The sequence below is a fragment of the Nanorana parkeri genome, unplaced genomic scaffold (genome assembly GCF_000935625.1).
Source record: "Nanorana parkeri isolate BGI_ZX_2015 unplaced genomic scaffold, ASM93562v1 scaffold1256, whole genome shotgun sequence".
Taxonomy (NCBI): Eukaryota; Metazoa; Chordata; class Amphibia; order Anura; family Dicroglossidae; genus Nanorana; species Nanorana parkeri.
This window is the reverse complement of record NW_017307524.1, coordinates 417,534-443,535: the sequence shown is the minus strand read 5'-3', so window position 1 is coordinate 443,535 and position 26,002 is coordinate 417,534. Positions and strand designations below refer to the sequence as shown.

Genomic DNA, 26,002 nt, shown 5'->3' with positions numbered 1-26,002 from the left:
TCTGCTTTATAGTTTTAATTCTGAAATTATCACCGAGTGGAAGACAACGATGGCTGAAAAACCATTTGTACACTTTGTAATAAGGGTGAGATTTCCACTACAAAATAATGGATCGTGGAAAGAAAAGTTTGTGGATTTAATAGTCTCACCCAGCGGATTATGGAAACGCAACCAGAAATACTCTCAAATAAAACACCTTTTTGCTTGGTTTGGTTTTTTTCCTTTTGTTTTTTTTATTATTACAACGAAAAATATGAACCTGGATACAAATCGGTACCTGCAAAAGAAGAACATGTAAGATCAAGACTCCCGTGTCCAGTCTCAGAGGAGGGCCTCGGTCACCCAGGCCAAAAAAAACAAAAAACCAGCATGGTCCCTCTGACTCTGAACAGGGATAAATGACTTTGTCTCCATAAAGGGGGTGGTGTCAGTGACAAGTTCTACATCTGCAGTACCCACTGCATTATCCGTTACCCACTGCTGAAGAGAAAAGCTCTATTCTTCTTTGAAGAAGTTCTAGAAAGATAGAAAATACAACACAGCTCAGCTGGTTCATGTGCATTCAAATGAGGCTGATTTTTTTTTCCTTTTTTTTAAAAGGTTGAACTAAGTTTTTTTTTCTTTTTTCTCCAAATAATTATTCCACAGAAATAGTATTATAATAAATCACAAAAGTGTTTTTGTTTTTTTTCCATTTTTCTTTCTACAACTATAGTGGCACAAAGGCTGCCCAGTAGACCAGCCACTTATCTCCTTAAAATATTGTGCTTATAAATTATCTGTACAGCTATTTAAACTTGCAGTAAAGTTTTCTCTAAATTTTATATTTTCATTTAATTATTTAAAGGACCCCGTTAAGAAACTGTCAGGAAAAGAAATTCTGAAGAAGCAAGGCAAGGTACTTCTATCTGTCCAAAAGCTGTTTTAACGCTCGTTCTATGTTCATTCTGTGTCCTACTCTTGTGACTCCCAGATCTATCAAATCTTCTTTCTGAAGGCTTGGTAGGTGGGTCCCGTCTATTTCGTTGTCCATAAACATCTCCCTGTGTTCTCCAAGGTGTAGACTTTCCAACCAGTCGGCGACATCTTGTTTAGTCCACAGATGGACAGGCTTTGCTGAAAAAGGCTTATTGGAGATTGGCTGTTGTAAAATTGATGGGGAGGGGGACCTGCTTCTTCCCATACTCATCCCAAATAGGTCCCCAGTGGGGGGCGGAGTTGGTAGGACAAAGACATCAGACATGGAGGCGGGTGGAGCCGACAGTGGACCAGGCTTGATATCTCTGGTGATCTCAACAGGACATACGACAGGACTGGGCGCTCGCCTCATGCCGGCTATCCTGCTGTCATATTCGGGCGTCCTATTCTGTAGCATGATTGGCTGGTTTGCTCCAGGACGGACGGTGAAAGTGACTGTGGTATTTCTGTTACCTGAGACTGTACTCAATGCATCTATGCCCCTGCAGAGGAAGAGCAGAAAACCGTTACAATAGACGTGACTGGTAACTAACATTTTAAAAAGAATACTATTGTTTTATCTGTCAAATAATTTTTAATTCTGTGCAGCCAATGAGAAGCACCGCTCCTCCACGGCTCAGGGAAGGAATGAAATGGGTACTTGCAGCTGAGAGGACATCCTCACTCCAATATGAGCCCATACAAACAAAAGAAAAGCTGGCCACACACCAGATTCCGCTGGGATACTTTATTGCAGCTTGTACCACATTACTGGTGTCCTGACGGAGGTCCACCCCCTTTTGATGTTTTTCGCCCAATCACAAGCTTAGTCATAGAAATCGTTATGACTAAGCTTGTGATTAGGTGAAATACGTGAGAGGGGGGTGGACCTCGGTCAGGACACCAGTGATGTGGTACAAGCTTCAATAAACTATTCCACAAGAATCTCATGATTTGCATGCATTATCTAGAATGGCTGGCCAGCCAAAATTAGGTAAAACCGTATTTTCAGTTTAATGGTCCTTTACAAATCAGCACAAATGCGGCATATTATTTGACTTAAAATATGTCTCTCATGACCCGTATAATACCTTACGCAGCATTTCTATCAATTGCAGATCAAAAATACATTTCTGTTTCTCTGAATATCTCGATTTCCCCCTAAACACTGCAGCTCCGGCTCAGAAGAAGAGGTACCAGCAGAACTAGAAGTATTTCTGTAGACCCAAACAGTAACCTCGCAGTACTTCTGTCTTATCTCCTTCCCCTGCCATATTGTCATGCAGTCAGTGATCACTACTAATGCTCTCTATACATTGTGAGGCTGCAGAGTTCAGCACTGGCCCTTGCCGCTGTTGGGCGTAAGAATGTCTATGAACAAGAACCAAAAACAAGTGTTTGGAAATATCTAAACCAAGAAGATTTTGTGGAGCAGTGCAAAGAGCAAGCGTCAATTGCACAGTGATAGTAACCATTCAGAAACAAACTGACCGAGCCATGGTTTACTAAAATCTGCCTATGTGAATGAGCATGTGTGCAGTGCTGTATTCAGCTTCTATCTAAAATGTTCTATCTAAATGTTCATTGTAGTTACCTTTGTATTAGTGTAGATAAAGCACACTACGTGGCAGGTGTGGTAGAAAAACAACGTAAAAATAAAAGCCAGCCACCATCATAGTATGGGTCTTTCCATAGCCTCTCTTCCAGCTGTACCTGCTAACAATGCCAATGAAATCTCTGCACACTATGCCCTTCTGCCTGTGCCATATCCAGTCCTCCATTTAGATGCCACAACATGTGTCCTGTACCACCCAACATGCCTGCTGCACTTTGGGAGACACCGTCTATACCAACAGCACTACATTAAACGTAGACTGCCTTTAGGAAAGGGAACCTTCAAATGACAGCAATTCTCCACCACATAGCTAAACTGTACTTTTGGGTGGTGTGTCATAGCTGGAGCCAAGAAAACTGGAGCATAATGGAGGAGATGCCTCAAGCAGCCAATCAAGTTTCCTTTTTCCATTCACAAGGGAAATCAAACATGGAATTTGGGTGCCATGGGCAACAGATCCATTTTTATTCCCGTCTTTGATCCAGTCATCTTCCATGAGCTCCTATGGCTGTGATGTTTTACTGCTGTAAACACAATGGCCTTGAGCAGGAAAGAGCAGCAATTCGAGGTGTATGCTTCATAAAAGCATCTGTTACAAATATGATTCTGATTCCACACGTCAGCTGCTGAGCACATGAAAGGACTGGACTATGAGGATGTTTATGTTTAGAAACAAACTACTACCGAAAGCATAAAGACCACAACCCAAGAGAGAAAAAAACCCACACAAAAACAGTCTCCTGTACAGATAAAGGTGTTTGAAAAGCAAATGTGCTGCCCATGGCAACTTGAATCCACCTATCACAGGGAGAGGCATTGAAAAAGGTTTTCAACACAACCAGTATCCGAATGCAACACAGATCACACTGCACTGGGGCCTTATTTCCTCTACTGTGGAAGAAAGGGAATGATTACTGAACAATCAGATTTTTGAACCTGTAGTGAAATCTAAAGCACCTGTTCTTGTAAGCCTTAACCCACGCATGGTCTCATTATCAGAGATGCAATGTATGGTGACCCTGACCTCTCTCTAGTGATCTTACAAAGCTGTGCAAAAAAGGAGAAATACACTGCCACAGCCTCTGTCATATAGAGTAGGGAATCATGGCAACTACTATGAAGGATATGTGGGTGTCTTTCCCAAACTTCCAGCTGTTTTCTTTTATAGAATAAAAATCTGTTAACTGGTTGGTGTCGGCAATGTGGCATTATGACTTCAAAGACTGAATCATATTTTAGGCCATTCATGAAGAAAACTTTTAACATTCCTGAGAGTCCACATGTGTGTGTGTGATCAATATCAATTTCTCTTTCCTTCATTAGAGGACACAGCTCTGTTTTAGATCATTACCACTGGGTGTAGTGGCACCTGCAGTAGCTTTGCCTTAAGGTGCCCATACACGGACCGAAATTCGGCCGGTTTCTAATGTAGCTGCCGAAATTTGAACAGTGTGTGGGGCTGTCGGCTCCCTTTCATCCGGCATTCCCCGATTGGGTATTCTGACAGGTGGCGGTGGACACCTATCAGAATACAATGCAAACAGCGGAGATTCCTCGACACGCTGTTTATGTTGGTTATGTTTATGTTTTTCATTCAGCCTGCAGGTTGAACAAAAAAAAATTGACAGGTGTATGGCCAGCTTTAGAGCATCTGTCTGGATGACCTTCTACTACATGTACAGCCTCTTTCAGGAGTTTCAAAAAGTCCTCACTGGTTCCGTCACTTCACCTGGAATCCTGGGCCTGAGCTTGGACACCAACCAGACCAAGTTCCTCCAGTAGGAAAAATCTAGGGAAACTACAACTTCATGTTTGCTTACTGCAACCTCCCAGGTGCTAGTGTGTTGGCAATGCATCAGAGTTGGGCCTTATGGTAGTGACCTTCAAAGCAATTCTCCAAATCACACAACGCCACACCAGGAAGTTGCAGCACAATATTCTATTGCAGTTGAACAAGTCTCCTCTGTCTCTGGAGAGAAAGATCAAGGTAAATTGCTAAAATCATCTCTAATTTGGGGGCTCCTTGCTCCTTCCTCTTCTTTGGAAAATAGTAATGACATATGCCAGAGACTGGGAAGGAGTACTGGGTTTATGGTCCACTTAAAGTGTTTGGGGCTGGGAGTCCCTGCTCATCAATGTGTTGGAAAGGCGTGCAATCAGATGAACTCTGCTTCAGTGGACACATCTTCTAGAGGGACACCCTATGTGGGTGCAGTCAATGTCTAGGTGGTGGAGTATGATAAACACCAGGGAGGATCCAAGGGCTAGGGTTAACACTGGAGATACTGTACATCCTAAACTGGTGATGTGCCCTGTCCACAATACACATACCAGGAGTAGAAAAATGGCAAGTGGATTAAGTCTGGATCTGGGAGAGTGAGCCCTTCATCCAGAGGAATTCCAACAAATCTGCCAGAGGTCGATCTTGTGGCATTGTGTCTCATTTGAAAGTTGGACAGGTTTCCAGCAAGCGCAAGGACCCTTGGGCAGATGCAGTGAATGCGTTGGTCACTCCATGGATCACTACACTGAGATATATGCTTACCCACCAGGAAACTTTTGCCACATCACAGGGATTCCAGTGATTCTGGTGGCTCTGGATTGATCCCGTAGGTCATGGTATGCGGAACTTGTCTGTGTGGTAGTAAACACCCCTTGGCCTGTACCGATTCAATAAATATATTGCTTTATACCCTCTGGCTTTAGTGGCTTGGCTGTCAAAAAGCCAAGTGCCAAGGGAATGCGGGCTATGCAGTCATCCACACAATGAAAATCCCTGTCTGGCAAAATGTATTATAGTACTTAGAAGGCGTATATTATGGGGTGTGGAGTCCCTGGGAGTACAGCCTTGTTCCTGGCTCTTCTCCAAGGCTGGGTAAACCAGTGGTTGTCCTTAAGCAAAATTAAGGGTCAGGTGTCAGCCTTGGCAGTCCACTTTCAGCATCCTCTAGCAACGCTTGTCTACAACTTTATTCAGGGTGTTATGCACGTCACCCCTCCGATTAGACCACCGTTATACCATGGGACTGTTAACCCGGTAATGTCAGTGTTACAAAAACTGTCTTTAAAGAATATTAGGGAGATCCCGCTTCTAACGCTCTTTTGTCCTAGCAGCCATTACTTATGTATAGTCACAAAGCTGGTGGTGTTGTCTCGAAAGCATCCATTTTTGTCCATCGTTAGGATAAGGCCATTTTGTGCCGAGACTCTCCTTTTTGCCTAAGGTGGTATCAGCTTAAATGAAGACATGTACTCCTGTCACCTTGTCCTAAGCCAGTCTGTTCTATGGAAACTGCTTCACATTCTTTGGATGTAGTCAGGGTGATTGGGGTGTATTTATATGTCACATCTGATTATGTCACATCGCATTCTACAAGAGTGGCAAGTGTATCCTGGGCTTTCTGCCATTGAGCATTCATTTCTTAAGGCAGCCTCTTGGTCGTCAGTTCATCCGTTCACAATGTTTTACAATGTGGATGTGGCAACATCAGCGGATTGCCATTTTGGCACATAAAGTTATGCAGGCGGCAGTCTGACTGGCCTGCATTGTTTTCTTTGAGATGGATAGTGTGGTTTTTAGGGTTTTTTTGCCTGCACCTTTTGTAAACACTGCTTTGGGAAGTCCCTGTGATATTGGGTCCTCTAATGAAAGAGATTCTTTTTACTCTCTGTAAAATCCTTTTCTTTGTGTTCGCTGGAGGACGCAGTACATAGGTTTGCTGCTGCCTGTGAGTTAAAATATTTTGTGTTCGTGCACTGCTGTATTATTAATTGAGCTTGTATCACCCAGTGTCCTACTCCTGCAGGTTGCAATATACCCAGCGGTAATAATCTAAAGCGGAGCTGTGTCCTCCGATGAACACAGCAAAAAAAAGTTTTATGGTAAGTACAAAACAAATCATATTTTTATCACCCCAAAAGTACCTCTTCTGGGATTTAACATCCAGTGCCCATTGATGGTCCATTATGACTGACAATCTAAAAGGACAGTGTTTGTTTACACATGCCTGTAAACGTAAGTAGAACATGCCATAGTGACTATTCTTCTGTAGTAAACACAGTATAACTAAAACCTGAACTCTTCTTTTTTTAAAATTTTGGACAGAGTAAACCATGTGTAGGCAACCTTGGCACTGCAGCTGTGGTGAAGCTACAAGTCCCATGAGGCACTGCAAGACTGGCAGCCACAGGCATGACTGTAAGAGGCAGATACACAGTGGGATTTGTAGTTTCACTACCGCTGGAGTGCAGAGGTTGCCTACCCTGGAAGTAGGGAATAGATAAACCCCTGTGACTTTTATTCTTTTGTGTTTGTGCCCCTTTTGGGGGAGATTGTTCTTTATTTCCTGGCTTGAGACAGAAAATGAAGTGTGAAGAGAGTTCTCCACAGAAAGGGAAGATTTTATTTATTTTTCCTGTTCCTGTGACAATTCAACATTTTAGATTTTTCTCTCACTTTCAGTCGTGGTCACTAAAACAAACAGTGAGGGTAAAGCTTTGTAGTGGGGACACAGCAATGTAAACCCAACAGATTCTAACCCCACCATTCTATCCCAAATAATAAAGTACTTTAGATTCACTGTACACATGTGACTGGTATGGGGACAAACTTTATGTATAACTTAAACCGCACAACCTATAGGCTAGGTTTACACCTAGGCGACTCCTGACCGTGCGGCAATCCGCGTGGTTTTGTGCACGATCAGGAGTCGCCAAGGTGTGAACCAATCACGTCGTGGGTGCCATTATTTTCTAATGGCAGCCCAGTCGCGCAAGTTGTGTGTCGCAAAAAAAGGTACTTGTACCTTTTCTTAGCGATTGCAGCGCGGATGTCACCCCATTGCAATCAATGGGGCCGCGCGGCAATCGCTGTGTGTACTAGCACACGATAGCGCGTCCCGGGTGTCGTGCAGTGTGAACCTAGCCATAAGCTTTGTTCTAGTTTTTCCAAATACCTGCCACTTTTATTGGAAAGCTTTTATGTATAAAATAAGGCCGGGGAAATATTCAAGGAAGGTATCAAAGCAACACTGTCACCTTTCCAAATACTAGAAAAGTTTCTTGCAGTACAAGATTGTTTACGCTCACTTGTCCCATCGCCCAGTTCTAGGATTTTTTCTCTTTTTGAAGAGCTATAGCTGCCCAAGGGATCTGCACATCTGACACACTTCCAAATATGCTGGATGCCTGGTCCCCCACTACACACTGTGGGTTCCATCCACCATCCCCTACATCACAACAAGATAAAGTACTGATGTAGGGCCCGAAAGACAGAACCACAACACGTGGCAGGGGATGCAGAATATTCTACACTCTCGGATATGTGTTGGATGTGAATATTCTTCAGACGCCTGTTGCTCCCAGACAGAGCAAAGATACAAGGAATGGACAGCGGAACACGTGTGTGTATAAAGAATCTTGTATTGCATGGACAGACTTTCTACTATTATGCGTATTAACCACATACAGTTTTCAAAATACAAGTTTTTGGATAATAGTGGTCCTTTAAAGGACCCCCCCCTCAAACCTCATTAATTACAAATACATTGGCAAGTTGGGGTTTAATTGAACTTGATACACTTTGTCCTGTTTTCAGGCTGTTGTTAATGGGTAACTCCATTTGAACTACACATTTCTGAACTCTTTTACTCTTCAAAATATTTGTAATTCTGTTGAGCCAGTCCTGTTGGTCACATGTCTGCCACACTGCACAGCTAAGTAAGTGACCCCCCTTATTTCCTGGTTCATATTTGTATATCATAGTCTATTGATATAGGATAGGTGAAAACCTTTTCCTATCATCATTTTTGTTCTGGTTCATATATGTCGTTTCCAGTCTCTGGCCGGCTTACTGGACAGTTTATCTGCACCCACTCAGTGGCGGATTCAGGGGGGCAATCACCCGTCCCGCAGTGTGTACTGACAGCTGTCCCTCCTCCAGGTCCGTGTCAAAGACTTTACTGCAGTTCATTGTACAAAGTTTTTACAATGAACCGCAGTAAATTCTGTGACACACACGGAGGGACAGCTGTATGTTCCGGCGTGTGTGCTGTGAATACAACAGGCGGCTGCCTGTCATTGACACTGTCACTGTTAGCCTGGCGGAGGCGGAGCCTATACCCGTCTCTGCAGGCACCCACAGCCACATCCTGGTATGTGGGTCAGCATGAGTGAGGACCCTCTCCTGTGACCCCTCCCCTCCACTGGCCGCCAAGGAGAGGTGCTGCAGCCTGGATGTAGGTAAGGTTGGGGAGTCTGTGGGTGATGGCTGGCTTGGGGGGATTGGGGGACTGTAGCTGGGTGGTATTCAGCATTGCTGTATAATGATTATACAGCAATGCTGAATACCACCAGCTGAGGGCCCGCGGGCGTCACCCCCCCTGCCCCCCACTAAATGAAGCCCCCGGCCGCAGGTGCAATGGTTCCCTCCCTCCGCCGCCTCTCTGCCACATGCACCGCTACAGATGCGGCTCTCTAATCGTGTGGCCGCTCACTCCTCAAGGGGTACTCGGGAGGCCCCAGCGTGCAGCCCTCTAACATAACTGATTAGAGGGCCGCATCTGCCTGCTCCAGCCAGCCCGGATCGCCCCGGTATACCCTTGAGAAGCGAGCGGCTGCGCGATTAGAGAGCCGCAACTGTAGCGGTGCAGGTGGCAGAGAGGCGGTGGAGGGAGCCACTGCACCTGCGGCTGGGGGCTTCATTTAGCGCAGGGGGTTCGGTGACGGGATCTACTGCTGGCAAACTGGCTGGTGCGGCCACAGGAGAGCCCTCACTACCAACCAGAGCCCCCACTGACCACCAGGGTAAGGTGACCAGTTTTTTAAAATCCAGGAACATTTTTAAGGGCTCATTCACACTGGAATCGGCCGGCACGTACAGCTCCGTGCTGTGTGCAGGGCCGTATCGGGCAGCTCCTGGGAAGGACAGGTGCTGCATGTGATTAGTACACAGCCCCCATTCTTCTCTGTGGGACTACGCGGCCACCCTGCGCTCACACGTCCAGTACATCGGTGCGGGTGAGCATACCGTATGCTGACAGGATGGATCCTGTCTGCGTCCGAGCAAGGAAACATGCACCCGTACATACGTGCTGGGCGGGTGAGCATAGGGGGGCGTACGGCCGCATACACCCATAGAGAAGGACAGGGGCTGCATACTAAATCACACGCAGCACCTGTCCTTACCGGGAGCTGCCCGATACGGCTGTGCACGCAGCACGGAGCTGTACGTGCCGGCCGATTCCAGTGTCAAATGAGCCCTACATGTCCCCAGGAACATAAAATAAAACATTTTTGTTTTTTAATACTCACCTGATGCCTGGATCCACCGACAAGCCCAGCTTCCCGTGTGCAGCTTCTGAGAAGATACGCTATTAGGGTAGCGTGAGTGATGCAAAATGCGCAGCCGGCTTCCTCGCTATGCTAATAGCGTTTCTTCTGCACTCAGCGCGCCGGTTTAAGTAGTAACCAGCACATGCTGTATGCAGCTTCTGACAGCGTGGGAGACAGGAGGCTGGGCTTGTCTGGATCCAGGGGTCTACTTAATTTTCTGGCAGTTCCACTTTGCTATGTTGTGATATTTGCATTTTTATTAAATGAGGGTGCAGATAAAATAAAAAAACGTTTTCAAACGTCGCTGTATTGGACCTTTATGTACCTGGTCCCTCACTTCTGAATGACGGAAGACGGAGCTAATAAATTATACAAAAATCATACTGCCGTGGGGACGACAAACACCCAAGGTATCACTGTCTCCTCTGGCAAAGGGAAGGTTGCACAAAGTTTAATATTAATTATTAGAAGCATAAAATCTCAGTTGTGAGAATTGAAGAGCGGCATCCCTGGAGAAGACTGACTGCCGCAGTACAAATGTGCTTTTTGAAGCTTTTTCATTCAGCTGCATTTTTTAAGGCGATTTGTAAATGTACATTTCAAAACTTTCTCAACTTGGAAAAAACCCGGCTAAGAATTCTGGCTTTATTTGAGGGTTCGCGGCAGCGGTAAAGCGACAGACAGCCCGCAGGTGACATCAACTTTACTTTCTACTCTTCCATATTTTCATACTCTGCACTGGCCTGTCATGTGTGAGAACGTCGGCTCTGGCGCCAATATGAAAAAACTGCAAATGAACAGTGTAGAGCGCACAAGGTTTGGAAGCACGGGCGGTGCGACATGTAACCATTAACAATCTAGCCAGGCCAAGTTTGGCAGCATCAACATGAGTCAGTTAACTATATATATATATTTTAAAGGATATATATCTTCTATTTGGTATGCCTTTTTAATAAAAATCCTAATCTGTTTTTATTGCCTGACTAATGTGCAAAACAAAATGTATTTTTCTTTTTCTACTTTTTAAAGCTAAGCTCTGGACGCAAAAGCTTTCATTTAAAAGAGAAATATAACGGGCGCATGTGCGAGGCTGACCAAGATGGACGCTTACTGATCAGCTCCGCCCCGGAACGGGAGAGGCGAAGACCTATTTAGCCTATAGCAGCCTTTCATCGGGACATTGACAGCTACCTACGGAACCAGGCTCCCCCCGCCGACAGACTAATACCATCATGTCCTGCACTAGAAGTCGGGGTGGTAAGCTGAGTCAGTCAACGCTCCACGAGGCTTTGGGCCGAGCGGCCCACAAGATGGCGCCGGCGCTGTCGCCGAAAAGTGAAGATTCCCTCTCCTCTAGTGAACCTCCCGATCCCCTGGAGGACAGCTCGCAGACCAACCAAGCGGACCCGGAGATCACTCCTTCCCTGCTGGCCCAATTTGAAACCACCTTGCATAAGGCTCTGGATAAGGTATCTAAACAGATTACCTCTCAGCTTATAAAAGAGATTAGGGATGTGGGCAGACGCACTACCACGCTTGAATCCCGCTGCAATGACATTACCACTATAGTGGAAGGGCATGAGGATGACCTGGAACGGATCGCTCCTAGCACAGCTGGAAGATTCTGAAAACCGGGACCGCAGACTGAACCTGCGTATAAGAGGAGTCCCGGAGTCGGTTCTGGACCTGCAATCAACAATCACCGCGTTGTTCCAGGAATTGGCCCCTGAAATCCCCATGGAGAGGTTGGAGTTCGATAGGATCCACAGGGCACTCTCAAGGCGCACGCCGGAGGGCCCTCCCCGGGATATTATTGTTCGTCTTCACTTCTATCGAACAAAGGAACGAATACTCCAAGCAGCCAGAGAGGACGGGATATTACAATTCCAGGGGTTCCGGTACCAGATCTTCTCTGACCTTTCACCAGCTACAATAGCTCGACGGCGAGAGTTCCGACCTCTGCTCCAGGTGCTCCAAGCCAAGAAGATCAGGTACCGTTGGGGCTTCCCCTTTGAACTGCAATTCTTCTATGATGGCAGAACCTATACCTGCAACACTGTGGATGAAATGCGGGAATGCATGGACTCCTTGCACCTACTGGGACGTACGGATGCGGCCGCGGAGGACTGTCCCCCCACATCGACACAACGCTCCGGGAGAGAGAGGCCTACCCGTCCCCCGGCCAACTTACCTGCACCACCTTCGACCTCTAGGATGGCGCCTGACTCCCCAAGGCCTGCTGATTCCTTCGGATGATTGCCCAATCTGGATTTCTCATCTTTTCACCAGTTGTTGAGCTCGGTTTCTCCATTCACAGTTGTTGACGCTGCTCACGTCATCTCGTATTGGTGTGGGTCCCCGATTGTTGGACTGCCTATTGTCCACACCGTACCATCACCATCCCTTGAACTGGGACTCCTATGGATACTCCTATGGTAGCTCCTGGTCTCTTCTGAATTCCTTGTTCCTGTGATCCTTTGCTGTTTTGTGGTTTCACTATTGGACTCTTTTGGAGGTGGCTTGCCCTACGGATCCTATGGCCACAGTGTGGGTTCCATATTGACACATCAAACCGGGGGCGCAAAGTTCTTCCCAGTCTACTTGCCTTGTTTATGTTTTATATGTTTCTTTTTTTTTTAATTAGTTTATCTAAATCTCCTTGTAACTGCTGACACCACCTTAGAGGTCGATTGTTAATGACCCCCAGGTCCCTCAGTCACTTACCTTAGGGCTATGTGTTTATTACATTTAGCAGGTCTGCCTCCCGTTCTGGTACCCTCCATGCACCCTACCCTTCACTTCCTTGGACAGGGCACTTGCCCGGATCCCTGTTGAGTGAACGATATCCTTCTTTGCTGGTTCAGAGACTGTTTCCGGCCTTTTGAGTATCCTCAAATTCTGGTTCTTGTCTACCGTATTGTCCTTCCTCCCCCCTGAACACACTACTATCACCTTGTCCCTCTCTCTTCTGTGTCCTTTCTTCCCCTCCTCTTTACACCCCTGTTTAGGTCTTCCATACACATGGCCCTGAAGATAGCTTCCCTCAATGTTAAGGGGTTCAATCAACCTAACAAACGGGTAAAAGCCTTTAGACACTTCAAACAAATTAACGCTGATATTGTCTGCCTCCAAGAGACGCATTTTCCTCAATCGTATAATCCGACATTCCTGCATTCTAATTATCCCCTTTTTTTTCTAGCCTCTGCACCCACTAAACATCGAGGAGTCTTGATAGCCTTTGGTCGTTCTGCTCCCTTCGTCAGTCAGGAGGTCGTCAGAGATCCGGAGGGCAGGTATTTGATCTTGGTCGGCTCAATCCACGATTCACTGGTTACTGTGGTCTCCTACTATGCCCCTAATGTTAATCAGCTGGGATTTTTCCCCCACCTGTTTCAAGTTGTTGACTCGCATGCTAAGGGGACAGTGTTGTTATGCGGGGACTCCAACCTTGCGATACACCCTCATGTTGACCGACATGACCCCAACCACCCGGCAACTCCACCCGCGGATATCTCTACAGCTAAGAGATTTCGGATCCTCCTGACACAATATCACTTGGTGGATTCCTGGAGGGAGCTCCATCCACTAACTGAACAGTTTACGTTTTACTCCAACCCCCACAATGTTTTTTCCCGTATAGATCACATACTGATACGGAATATAGCATTGCCTCAAGTGTCCTCAGCCACTATCAGCCCAATAGCGTGGTCGGATCATGATCTGGTCCACATTAATATCAATCTTGTTCTCCCCCTCAGGACTGGCTTCACTTGGTCACTACGGGACTCCCTGCTAGCCAACCCAATTACTATGGCCTCGGCCCAAGCTTCCCTGGCTGAATATTTTGATTTGAATATGGACTCTGTCTCCTCCCCTCTCACGGTCTGGGAAGCACATAAACCCACCATTAGAGGTAAGTTGATCCAACTAGCCTCTCAAGCTAAAAAAGAGAGGACATCCCGTATTGACCAACTCGAATCGGACCTTCAATCGGCTTCTCAGGTTTTCCAGCGGACCCCCACTCCGGAAAATAGGTCCCGCTTATTTCATATTAAAACAGAACTGAACCTGTGCCTCACACACCTTGCAAATGACCGACTGACTTGGACCAAACATCACTTTTATCTTAAAGGTGACAAGCCGGATACGATGTTGGCACATAGGCTTAGAGGTGCCAACTCTAGACGTGACCCTGTTAGATTGAGGCTTCCCGGTGGACATGTGACAGCACATCCGCTTAAAATATTGGACACCTTTAGGCTGCACCTGAGAGAGCTATACCGCTCCACGGGTCCCCTGGAGACCTCGAGCGGGGAGGCTTTTTTCTCCTCCCTAAATCTCCCCTCCCTCTCCGACGAGGACCGTAATTCTATTGATGCACCCATCACGCTAGAGGAGGTTTTGAATTCTATCCAGCTACTTAGCACTGGGAAGAGGCCTGGCCCTGATGGTTTCGGGGCCGTTTACTATAAAAAACTAGCAGACATCCTTGCCCCTCACCTAACCAAGTACTTTAATGCATTGCGAGAGGGTGGGCAACTGAGAAAGGAATCACTGATGTCCTCCATATGCATGATTCCTAAACCTGAAACAGATCACACTTCCTGGTCCAACTTTTGCCCGATTTCATTGATCAATGTTGATCTCAAACTACTCACCAAAATTATGACATTAAGATTACAATCCCCTCTCTTAAAACTAATTTCCAAGGACCAAGTGGGCTTTATGCTAGGTAGACAAGCGGGGGACAGCGTTAGGAGAATGACCCACTTATTACATATTGCTCACCAGAGGACGTTCCCCGCTATGCTGTTGTCACTGGATATAAGTAAGGCTTTTGATTCGGTTGGGTGGGACTATTTACGCTTTACTCGAGGTAAATGGGGGTTCGGTCCCTCCTTTATGCACCTAATAGACTCTTTGTACTCTGAGCCCACAGCATATGTTCAATACCAGGGCTTCCATTCCCAAAAATTTGAAATCACTAGGGGAACCAGGCAGGGGTGCCCCCTTTCCCCCCTCTTGTTTGCTCTAGCCATAGAACCTCTCGCCCAAGCGATAAGGCAACACGTGGATATCACAGGTCTAGAGGTGGCAGGATATCATCACAAAATTGGCCTCTTCGCGGACGATGCACTGCTAATTCTTACAGATCCCTTGCACTCTCTCCCGAATTTCCAACCCCTACTACAACAATTTGGTACCCTTTCAGGCCTTTTTGTTAATCTGCAAAAATCCAAAGCCCTCAATGTCTCTCTCCCCCCCTCCCTTTGTGCCTCCCTACAACAATCATTTCCCTACACCTGGGTGCCCCATGCGTTGCCACACTTGGGGATATATCTCACCTCCTCCTATGACCAACTGTACGCTGCAAACTATCCGAAACTGTTCTCACACCTTGAATCATTACTGTCCTCTTGGGAAAAACATTCCATATCGTGGCTCGGAAGGATCACAGCCGTTAAAATGACCCTGCTTCCCAAATTTCTATACCACGCTAGGGTCCTTCCGATCCCGATCCCCACTTATTGACTTAGGCTACTCCAACGCCACATCTTAAAGTTAATTTGGAAAGGTTCCTTCCCTAGAGTCTCACATTCAGTTCTTTACCGGGTTAAACAGGAGGGGGGTTTGGGACTTCCCTTATTTCAGAAGTACTATCAGGTGGCCCAACTGACTCCTCTCGTGCTCTGGTTTGGGGAATCAGAAATGCCCCTTTGGGTCTCTCTGGAGGCTTACTCATGCTCCCTGATATCTCTCCTCAACCTTCCCTGGTTATCCCCCCCAAATAGAGGGAATCTGTATAACCCAATTCTCAAACACACTCTGAAAGTTTGGGATGGACTCAGACGCTCATTGGGATGGATGTCCTCACACACCCCCCTGATGTCTATTCATGGCAACCCTCTCTTCCAGCCAGGCTTCTCGAACCCTGCTGCGTTTAAGTTATGGCTCTCCAGCTCCCTGACTCTGGTTAGGGATTTCTGTTCAGACACGGGGGTGGTGCCTTTCCCAATACTCCAATCTACATATAACTTAAATGTTAAACAAGCTTTCCAATATCTACAGATTAAACATTTTTTGCTGACCCGATTGGGGCCAGTAAGACCCATTCCCCCACTTTCCCCTTTCGAGAGACTACTACATCACGGGTTGCATGGCTCAGGGACTATATCTACCCTTTACAACCTCCTACTGGACAAACTGCACGCCTCCCTTCCCCTTTACATCTGCAAGTGGGAAAGGGATTTAGGGTGTACCATTGCCTCTGACATTTGGACGCAAATTTGGACAACGACCTCTCATAGCTCAACGAATGTTCAGGCTCTTGAGGCCAATTACAAACTGCTCCTTAGGTGGTACTTGGTTCCGCTTCGGATCTCTAAAGCTATCCCATCTCAATCCCCAAACTGCTTCAGGGGTTGCCGGGTGGAGGGTTCGGTCATTCACATTTGGTGGTCCTGTCCCAAGGTGATGAGATTCTGGCACAGAGTCTACCAACTTCTATACACAGTTACGGGTCAGACGTTCCGCAAGGACCCGTTGGAAGCTCTGCTGCTCAAGCAACCTCTGGGCTGCACGATACGTCAACACAGACTAATCACATTCATCCTCACAGAGGCCAAAAGGGCAATTGCGAGAAATTGGAGGACCCCTGACCTCCCCTTTGCTGAAGTCAAACACAGGGTTACGCGGGTGATGTTTTTTGAAAAGCTCACTACTATTCAAGGGGACACTCTGGTGCAGTTCAGGAAGCCTTTATATGAAAAGTAAAATAAAAATCTTTTGAAATAAAAAAAAAAAATGCACAAAACCAAAAAAAAAAAAGAGAAATATAAGCCCAACCTTTTGTTTTTGCCATAGTTATCTTTAGGGTTACAAGAGGACGTTTACTATGCTCCTCCTGTGACACATGTTGCACTCCGACTGTATAGACTCTGTACAATCTCCTTTGGAGTATTCTTTTTTTTTTTAACTCTGTAATACGAGGGCCGACTTAAACAACATTCAACTGCATCCAGCAGGAAGGCCCTCGTATCACTTAGCTGTTGGGAGATGTAAACAAATGATCTGTAAGTGTAACATAAGGCATAATGAATGCTAAATATAGTCTTATAGCCCAGAATACTGCCAGAGAGACCTCCCTGCTTGAGTCCCACAGAACCATAAGAATCTAGTGGATGACTCAAATGACCAAGATTCCACCGAAATATGACCTTTAGATGGACTGAACCTTTAAAACCTCTGCGAAAATAAAATAAAAATAACAGGTCTGCATTACCTTGTGCTAAGACTTGCTGTTTTCATGCCAGTGGGTGAATCTAATCCTTCTCCCGGCTTTGTAGCCTTTTCTCGGTTCATCTGTTGCAATATGGAATTTAATTCACTAATAACACTGGCTTTGGGGCTGGGCATGACTAGGTTTCTCACCTCCGGGGAGTCGCCCCATAGCTTTGAGGTCCTTTGTTGCCCAGGTTTGAATATAGCAGGCGGCAAGCCTAATGGGGGTGGAGGTGGAGCAGGAGGAGGGATAACATAAGTGTCCATGTTTTCTTCTAGGACGGCGTCCTTGTAAAGTGCATTGCTCTTGTTGATTATGGGCTTGACTTTTGGCTTTGGAGGTACTGGGGGTTTGTCCACTAGAAATGCTTGCCCATCTGCATAGACTGTACATGTGTCCAAGTTTTCACCACCCTCTGAAGATAAGGTAGATATGCTGGAGACAGTGGAAATCGTGCTCGTGGTCTCTAAGTGGTGGTCACTGCCGCTGCGACTGTCCACCTCCTCTATCCCAGAGTCTGTGACATTGTCAAAGCTTTCAGGGTGCTGCATGTATGAGGTGGGCAGGCAGTTGGATAGAGCCCCAGGCTTTTTACTTTCTAAAGAATTAGAGGCAAGAGCAGGATTAAATAATCCAGGCAGGAGGGTGCCGTGCTTCCTCTGCATCAACAAGTCTGCCAGGGTGGCGGGTGGAATTGCAGAGAGATCCTCTGGTATATCAAAGCTGTTGGCAAATTCAAGAGGAGGAGGCAGCGGTTCAGTGAAAATAAAGTCCTCGTCCACATCTATTGAGGCAAATGGTGGAGGAGGGATACGGAAGGGTAGGATGACCGGCTCATCCACAGAGCAAACAGTTACAATGGCTTTGTTAGGGGGTGCAGGGATACTAGAGTCACTTGTTTTGGGTAACACATTTTCAGCACTCTCATTGGGTTCTGGTGCTGGAGCACTAGGAATTTCTAGAGATGTGTCTTTCTCTGCATCTTCATTTTCACTGAGAACATCCTCTGCTTTGGTGGTGTCTACTGTATGAACCATAAGCAACCCAGCAGTTTTCTGTTGTGAGGTGTCCATAATGTTGATCAACATATTCTTCTTCTCCTCGTGATGTTTCTCCTCTTTTGCTGGGTCGGAATCATGCTTATTTTCCGTCTCCTGTCTTTTTAAGACCCCGCGCTGATTCGACCTACCTGAACTGACAGTTGCTGCCGGGAATGAGCTTTCTGCATTGGACCGTAGTTTGGTATCAATATAGAGTGGCTTGTTCAGGTCAGACTTATCTTGTTCTGTGGGGTTTGGGGTGGGCTGGCTTTGATCTTTAATGGCTCTGTCTCTAGCTGCTAATGCAAGTGCCAGAGGAGAGTTGGGGTCTAGTAATTTCCCTGTCACTGGGTGCATGTAATTTCCTTTAACGCTAATCCCTTTACCAGTGTTGTTTTCATGTCCTTTCCCCTTCCCTAACCGTACGTTGTTCATGTCTCCATTTTTACCAAAAGCATTTGAAGTTCCACTTGTTAAAATGAGAGAGGTTGGACCTGTGAAATGCTTAAAGCTCTCCTCATGACAGAACATCCCCTCATCAATGGACTTGGAGTGCCGTAACCTTGGGCTTGGCGTGGGGCCCACACTTTCATCGCCAAGATCTGTAGATAAGAAAGCGGGAGAGTTCCGTCTTGCCTCTAACCTTTTCTCTCTGTCCCTCACTGCTCCTGCAATTGCTGCAGCAAATGGACTGTTCGCATTAAGGTTGTCATCTGGCCTTAACTGTCCCTGCTGTTCTGAGGTTTGGAGGTCTGTCTCCATGCTGCTTCCCTGACTGCTCTTTCCACTACTGCTAGTTGAAGGTTCCTTAATGATAATGGTTGGGATAGGAATGGAACAAGTCTTTTCGGGGCTGTCCTCCACATTGGATTGTTTTACCAGCATTCCCTTTCGTCTAGCAGGCTTAGCTGGCACATACACAGCCTTGTTTCCCAACTTGCCTACTTCAGAGTAAGGGTTCTCTGGCATCTGCGCTCTCTTTACAAAATTTTGCTGGGATGACGTTTTGGAATTATAGATGTCCTCTGAGTCTAGTGAGAACCGGTCAGTCTCGTGTCTGTAGTACATGCCCTTGTCTCTCATTATTGTCCCCACATTATCCGACCGAACAGCTGGAGAGGGGGACTTTGTTCCTGCATTTATGTTGAATGTTGGTTTAATGGTTCCGTATCCTCGCGGAGTAGGAGACTTGGGTGAGTTAAAAGGTGACGGAGATGGAGGAGGTGGAGACGGAGGCATTGTTGCTGGAGGTGGTGGAATATCTTCTGAGGCATCCGGCATGGATAAACTTCTAGTAAACTTTAGCATCGGAGGAGCCAAAAATTGCCGTTCTTCCTCTGTTATACCTGTAGGATACAAATTGATCAAAATTAATATAAAAATGTAAAGGATAAAAGGAACTTGTCGTGACAGGTATACAGGAGATGCAATTGCTGACTTGTTTTTGAAGGTGGTTCGGGCTTCCTTTGTTGCTCGGTGAATCACTGACCTGGAACAAGCATACTAGGCGTCCCAAAAATGTACTGGATGCATATCTGTTCTGCAGCAGTAGCTCTCTGGCTGTATACTTGTTCCAGGGCAGTGGCCTTCAGACCAAAGACACAAGCATCAAGGTCACAACCCCCCCCGGGCTTGAGCCTATAAAAACAAGTAAGCAATGGCAACTCACCTATCGCTATCCCTTTTTAAGTTCTATTTAAGGGCTTAACCACGTGGCCAATTAAAATTTAAGCTGTTGCAAAAAAAATAAAATCCTGGCCCATTCCTGGCTGCCTCCTGAAAATTCCTTTTGGCCAGGTTGTGTCTGGCTTCAATACTTGAAAGTCAAAATTCCTCATCTCCAATCGTGTTTTAGGTGAGTAACCCAAACTATTAAATTTAGAGCGTGGCCTTCTCGGAAGGAGAGAACAGCGTCCTTATGACAGGTTCTCTTTAACCCTTTTGCTGGCAGGTTCACATTTGTAATTCATGTATATTAATGTAATGCAACTGAGGCGCCTGCCAACCAGGAGTTGGACTTCTGCTCTTTGAGGTTTAGGCCTAAGTCACTTTGCAGCTTTGCCAGAAAACTATAAACCATTGATTTCCGGTTTACCTTCTGTGCCCATCAACATCGTCCTGCCAGGAATGTTGTTTTTTTTTAACTCTGGGTGCATTGGTAAAACAGAGAACTGATTTGTTCTAGGCTTTGTGTACCAGTGTTTGTGTATTTCCATATGGTACTCAAGAATAGGAATACATGACTGAAGACGACAGGAATGCAAAGCAATGTTGGTGTATGAAATAAAAACCTACATATACACACACAACATTAAACTGAAATCCCATTTATATGTCTTGTAATGAAATTAATCTTTGATACTGACAAATGTAAAAGACATTAACACTACATAATTTATAACTACAGATTCCTGTGAAGACATTATTATTTTTCATGTACTAGAAGATTTGCAAATTTTATTAAAATGTAATTGAATTTTCAAGTCTCTTGACTTTCAAGTGCATAGCGTTAACAGTAGCCAATTCCTAGGAACCTACAGGGTAGGGATCTGTCGCTCTTGTTTAATAAGATGGCACACAGACCTATAGCAAGTTGCAACCAATTAATGGCTTGGCAGTTCCGTGTTAAGACACGAGGAGGTCACACACACACCATGATGCCCCCCATTTGAATACCCCTTTTGAGCTGCCAATGTGCTCTGCCACCAAGCAGCTCCTACTGATGCGTTTCAGTGCTTTCTGCTCAATTTCTACAAATTAGCTCAGTTTGGAGAGGGAGTGTTTATATATCGACATTTATTTGATGTATATGTCGTCATTACACAGTTCACTCAGCACGGTATTATTTCATCAACTCCTTGATGCTGTTAGATGTATAGAATATTTTTGGTTTGCATGTCAAGGGTCACTGCAACCTCACTGTCCTTGGTATTATTTTGGTTACATAAAGCCCAACTCCAGCTAAAATTGCATTCTAGTTTTGCATAGAGATAAGATGTCTTATTGTTTCTGTATCCCAACCAAAGAGGATTTTTACTCACTCCTTAATTTCCTGTCTCTGTGAAACCTATACAAGAAATGGAAGGTATGGATATCATGGGCGGGCACAGACAGTAAAAACATTGTCACTGTATTTTTCTGCACCCCCTGTGGAGAGATTTGCCATCACTTCCTGCCCTGATAGGAAATCTCCCCAATAAAGACACAGATGGCACTAAAAGCCTGACCAACGCTTTAACCCTTCCCTGCTCTATCTAAAACTGAAAGAACAGCAAAGTCTTTTTGCTGGGACCTGTAACATAAAGAAGTGAGCGCTCAGGACACCACTTGACAATGACATGAGTGGCAAAAATGTCAGACTGACATATTGTCTTTGGAATTGGTGTCTCATTCCATTGGTGGTAAAGCCAAGATGTGTCTTATGGAGTGGGCTGGAGGGCCAACAGCAACTACATTTGCGGCTTCCTGTTACACAAGATAAAGAAAGAGACAAAATATCACTCGCTGATAAAAAGAAGAACAAAAAACAGATCTGAACTCTTAGGGACCCCATTGATAGGGTGGCAAGTGTGATGTTTTTTTTTCCTCTGATATTTCTCCAGGTATTTGCTAGTGTTTTGTGTGCAGCATTTCTATAGGATTAAGCCTCAAAATAGTTTTGTGATCCCAACAACTGAAAATAAAACACAGAGCCCAGACCCTGCACTGCCTCCAATAGTGTATTCTAGTATGGCTTTTGACAAAAATAATACAAGGCACAGAGATAGTATAATACGGTAGGGAGCCGTCATTTGTTACATAGTTAGTCAGGTTGAAAAAAGACCATTTGGGTATGTCATCATAGAAGCAACAAAATAATGTGAATTGTCGTCATGCGTTGGGGTGCCATTACCACAACACAGAAGTGTAAATGGGCCCTTAAGTTCAGTTTTTGCTTTCATGATGTTGTCATTATTATTTTAGACCAGAAGGTGTCTCTGTTTGCTGTAGTTCTGGGAGTTTCATCAGAGAAGTTGAGATTAATCATCACTAAATCATACAGTCAATGTTAGGAATATCTTAAAAAGAACAAACTGCAGCCTTACAAAGAGGATGTTTCATCTTTAGATAAAATAAAACTTTGTGCACACTTTTTAAATAAATATTGAGGCTCCATTTACATATTTTATGTGTAAAGATGAATGTTCTGACTCGTGTCAATGCATTTCTGCGCTATTTTAAAGTGTTTTGCTCGATTTAGTGCAGTAAAAATGCATCAAAAGGCAAGCATGTGTATAAATACAGTGAAGTGCACCTTACAATGCTTGTAATTGGGCCTTCATTATATAGCTGTAGTGACATATTTGTAGCGCCTTCTCGAAAGCTATACTGGATATAAGGCAGCTGCATCCAGATTGCTTTGCTATGGATGGGCAGCAGCAATAGAAGAGAGTATCAAACTGAATAGATCACTTTCAATTGAGGCCTCATTCACACCAGAAACCGTGTGTTCCGGCCCCATTTGGTGCCGTAACGCACTGGATTGCATCAAGGCCAGTTCCCTGCATTCAGGGGCAGGAGAGGGCGTGGTGGTGTATTGAAGTCAATGGCACCGCAGCCACGCCCTCCAGCTGCAGTGCGGTCGCCAACACATGAATGTGCAGCACAATCTCTGCATTTCGGTCCGGTACAGTCAGAAAAAATAGTTCATGCAGCATTTTTCTGACCGCACTGGACCGGAACGCTGGGGGGGGGGGGGGGGCGTGGCTGCAATGCTTTTCATTGACTTCAATGCACCACCACACCCCTCCCACCCCTGAGCGCAGGGGGCTGCCCTTGATGCGATCCAGTGTGTTCCGGCTTTATCTTTTGTTGACGTTTTGCTTTTATTAACAAGGTTATTGTCAGTTTCCTTTGAACATGGAATGATGAGCATTGCGAAAGGGTCTGAAATGTGCGTTCTGCGCTAATCGTGTATTTCACATGCCTTCTGTTTGATAGCAATTGTATTAGAGGCACGTGTGCTGTGTACTTGGATAAGACAAGCTGTGTTCAATAAAAACAGCAATCTGAAAGCAAAAAATGCCTTTGCCCTGCATAGTCAGAGTCTATTGATATAAACAAAAGTGCATCTGAGGGCTCCAAAATCAAATCAGAATTGTGATTTATAAACCTCCATCTATACAGGCCTTTAAAATACAACTGGCACTGATGAGTGCCCCTGCTGACTTCCTTTTAAAAATGCTACTTCCATGGTTGTATCTGGCTTTAATACTTTTGAGACACTGATCCAGCAATACCACGCAGAAAAGGAAAGTCAGAATGAAGTCACAGTTCCCAATACATAAAAACAAGCTGTGCTCTGGTGTAGATACTCAGTCTGATGGCTCCCCAGTGGTTAGTTCTCCACCTCACGAATCAGTACTAGTAGAAAGGAAGGTAGCCTCATTAGAAGGTAAAAACTAGGGATACACCGATAGCGATACTAGTATCGGTGCCGAGTATTTGGGCGAATACTCATACTCGCCCAAATGCTCATACTGCCTAGCCCGATACTTCCGATATCAGGAAGCTGGGCAGCGAGTCATTACACGCTGCCCGGCTTCCTGATTGGCCGGGAAGCCAGCTCCATACTCCCTTGTTACTTGTGACGAAGGAGCATGTGGCCGGTTTCCCGGCCAATCAGGAAGCAGGGTGCCGCTCTGTTACACGGCGCCTGGCTTCCTTAATGGGACTAATGTATAGAGCCGGCTCTATAATTTCTCGTCACCTAGTGACGAGTAGCATGGGGCAGCTTTCCTGCTAATCGGGAAGCCGGGTGGGGCGTCTTTACACGTCGCCCGGCTTCACGGCTAATCAGGAAGCCGGGTGGCAAGTCATTACATGGCGCCTGGCTTCCTTAATGGGACTTCCGTTATCGGTATTCGGTATCCGCGAATACCGGGAAAAAAATATCGGTACTTGTACTCGATACTGAAAAACCAATATCGATGCATCCCTAGTAAAAACTATGGTTAGAAGACGTTTAATGAATGTTCCAATGCAAGACAGACCTCCTGAATGCCGTTCCCTGACATGTTTCACTTATATTGAGCTTGTTCATAGAGCTACACGTGTGAAACACATCAGAGGGCAGATTTCAGGGGGTCAGTCTTGCACTAGACCATTCATTCACATTTTAACCAGGACTATCAATTTGGAGTGCGGCTACCTTCCTTTCTATTGATTCCCAATATATAGTTGTCTGGTCAGTGACTTAGGGCTGAGGCTACTGGATCAGCATGACAGCCAGCGAGCTGGTATTATCAGAAGTCAGCAATGACAGTCTCCATACTTCCTCCCTAGACGTTTCCTATAATACAAATGTCACAATGCATATTGAAAAAGAAACTCTTAATACTAATCTCTGTGGCACACACGGTGAGTCACTTCGCTTTCTTCAAGAGCGTTGATGGCTGAAGACTCTTCATCAGACGAACACATCAGTGCATGTCCAATGCCTCATCCACTGTTGTACGCTTTGGTTCCATCTGCTGACCTTTCCATCACTGCTGTGTCCTGTGTTCTGTAGTGATGTAGGGGGCCGGCAGGTGCAACCACAGCATGCGTTGGGATACACAGGCGCCCTTCACATCCAAAAGTGACGGAAGATTCTGCCAGAGGCTGTAGTGCTTGAAGACAAAGTTCAAACTTGCCGCCCTCCAGAGAGGTAAGTATTAGGAGAAATTATTTGAGAAAGGCTTTAAAGAAAATCTGTCACATATCACATATGGAGTCGGCCATCTTGATTTCTTTCTAAAAATTCCAGTTGCCTGCCATGCTGATGCTTTGCCTTCAATGCTTTCTTGACTTCACTGCCCCAGAACAAGCAGAGAAACAAAGAATTCTGTCGTGTTTACAGCATATTTGTTCAGTGTCTGTAAATAAAGTATTGAAACCAGGCAACTAGCATGTTTTAGAAAGTGAACATCAATGGAACCCCTTGAACGTCTCTCATGATGGTGAACTTTAAACTTCTTCTGATGCTGTTCAGAGGTAACACTAGGAAAGTCCCGGAGAAGCAAATGTCGGGGAACAAAGAGACCTCAATGTTGAATCACATGGCTAACACGTGAAGTGGTCTTCTGGAGCTTTTTCATTGGTTTTTCTCTTCTACATTGCCCTATACCATGCACGGCATGAACATTGGTTGCAACTTGCCTGAAATCTTTTGGAGGGGCATTGTTACTAGAACCCACCCAGACTCCCCACTTCAAGCTCCTTTGTGTTTATACCCTGACTACTGAAGAACCTTAAACCCGATGCTTATGCAGATGAAGAGGGTGAGGCAATGAAAAGTGCCAGTAATACACACTAATTACAGCCTGCAAAATAAAACTAGCGGAAACATGCAAATAAAGCGGTAAGAATAATCAGTGTATAATTGCACATCCTAAAGTGTACCGAGCTACTAACCTGACAGAGTGATTCTGCTGTCTGACAAAAGGAAATCACTTGTTAATTATGCAGAAAATCATTTGCCATCTTTGCTGCCTAGTCATGTAGCATTAGATTACACGGAATTATTTGTAATTAATTTACTGTCTGCGTAGTTCATGACATAACGGAAGCAAAATTTCAACACTCCAATACACCTCAAACACTGGTGACAAGTGACGTTACAACGCATGAAGACAGAATAGTAACAGGGGACTGTTTACATCAAGTGTCTGAGCTTACTGGAGACATCCAAGAAAATCTTTTTGAGTTTTGAACGGGGCCCTCCATGTAGCAATATGTTATGGCAGAACTGTGCCA

At 45.4% G+C, this 26,002-nt stretch overlaps 1 protein-coding gene across 4 annotated transcripts in view; it reads right to left on the bottom strand.

Moving 5' to 3' along the window:
* Positions 1 to 230: 230 nt before the first annotated feature.
* The window catches only part of SHANK2 (SH3 and multiple ankyrin repeat domains 2), a 334,773-nt gene continuing 309,001 nt past the window's right edge, over positions 231 to 26,002 (bottom strand). For 3 of the 4 annotated variants that reach the window (XM_018568872.1, XM_018568874.1, XM_018568875.1), the window contains 3 exons: positions 25,661 to 25,681; positions 17,187 to 19,572; positions 231 to 1,460 (listed from right to left, as the gene is read on the bottom strand). In XM_018568872.1, the coding sequence (XP_018424374.1) occupies positions 905 to 1,460; positions 17,187 to 19,572; positions 25,661 to 25,681 (2,963 nt within the window). In that variant the 3' untranslated portion in view covers positions 231 to 904. The remainder of the gene's footprint in view (positions 1,461 to 17,186; positions 19,573 to 25,660; positions 25,682 to 26,002) is intronic. The other variant, XM_018568873.1, reaches the window with a different exon arrangement.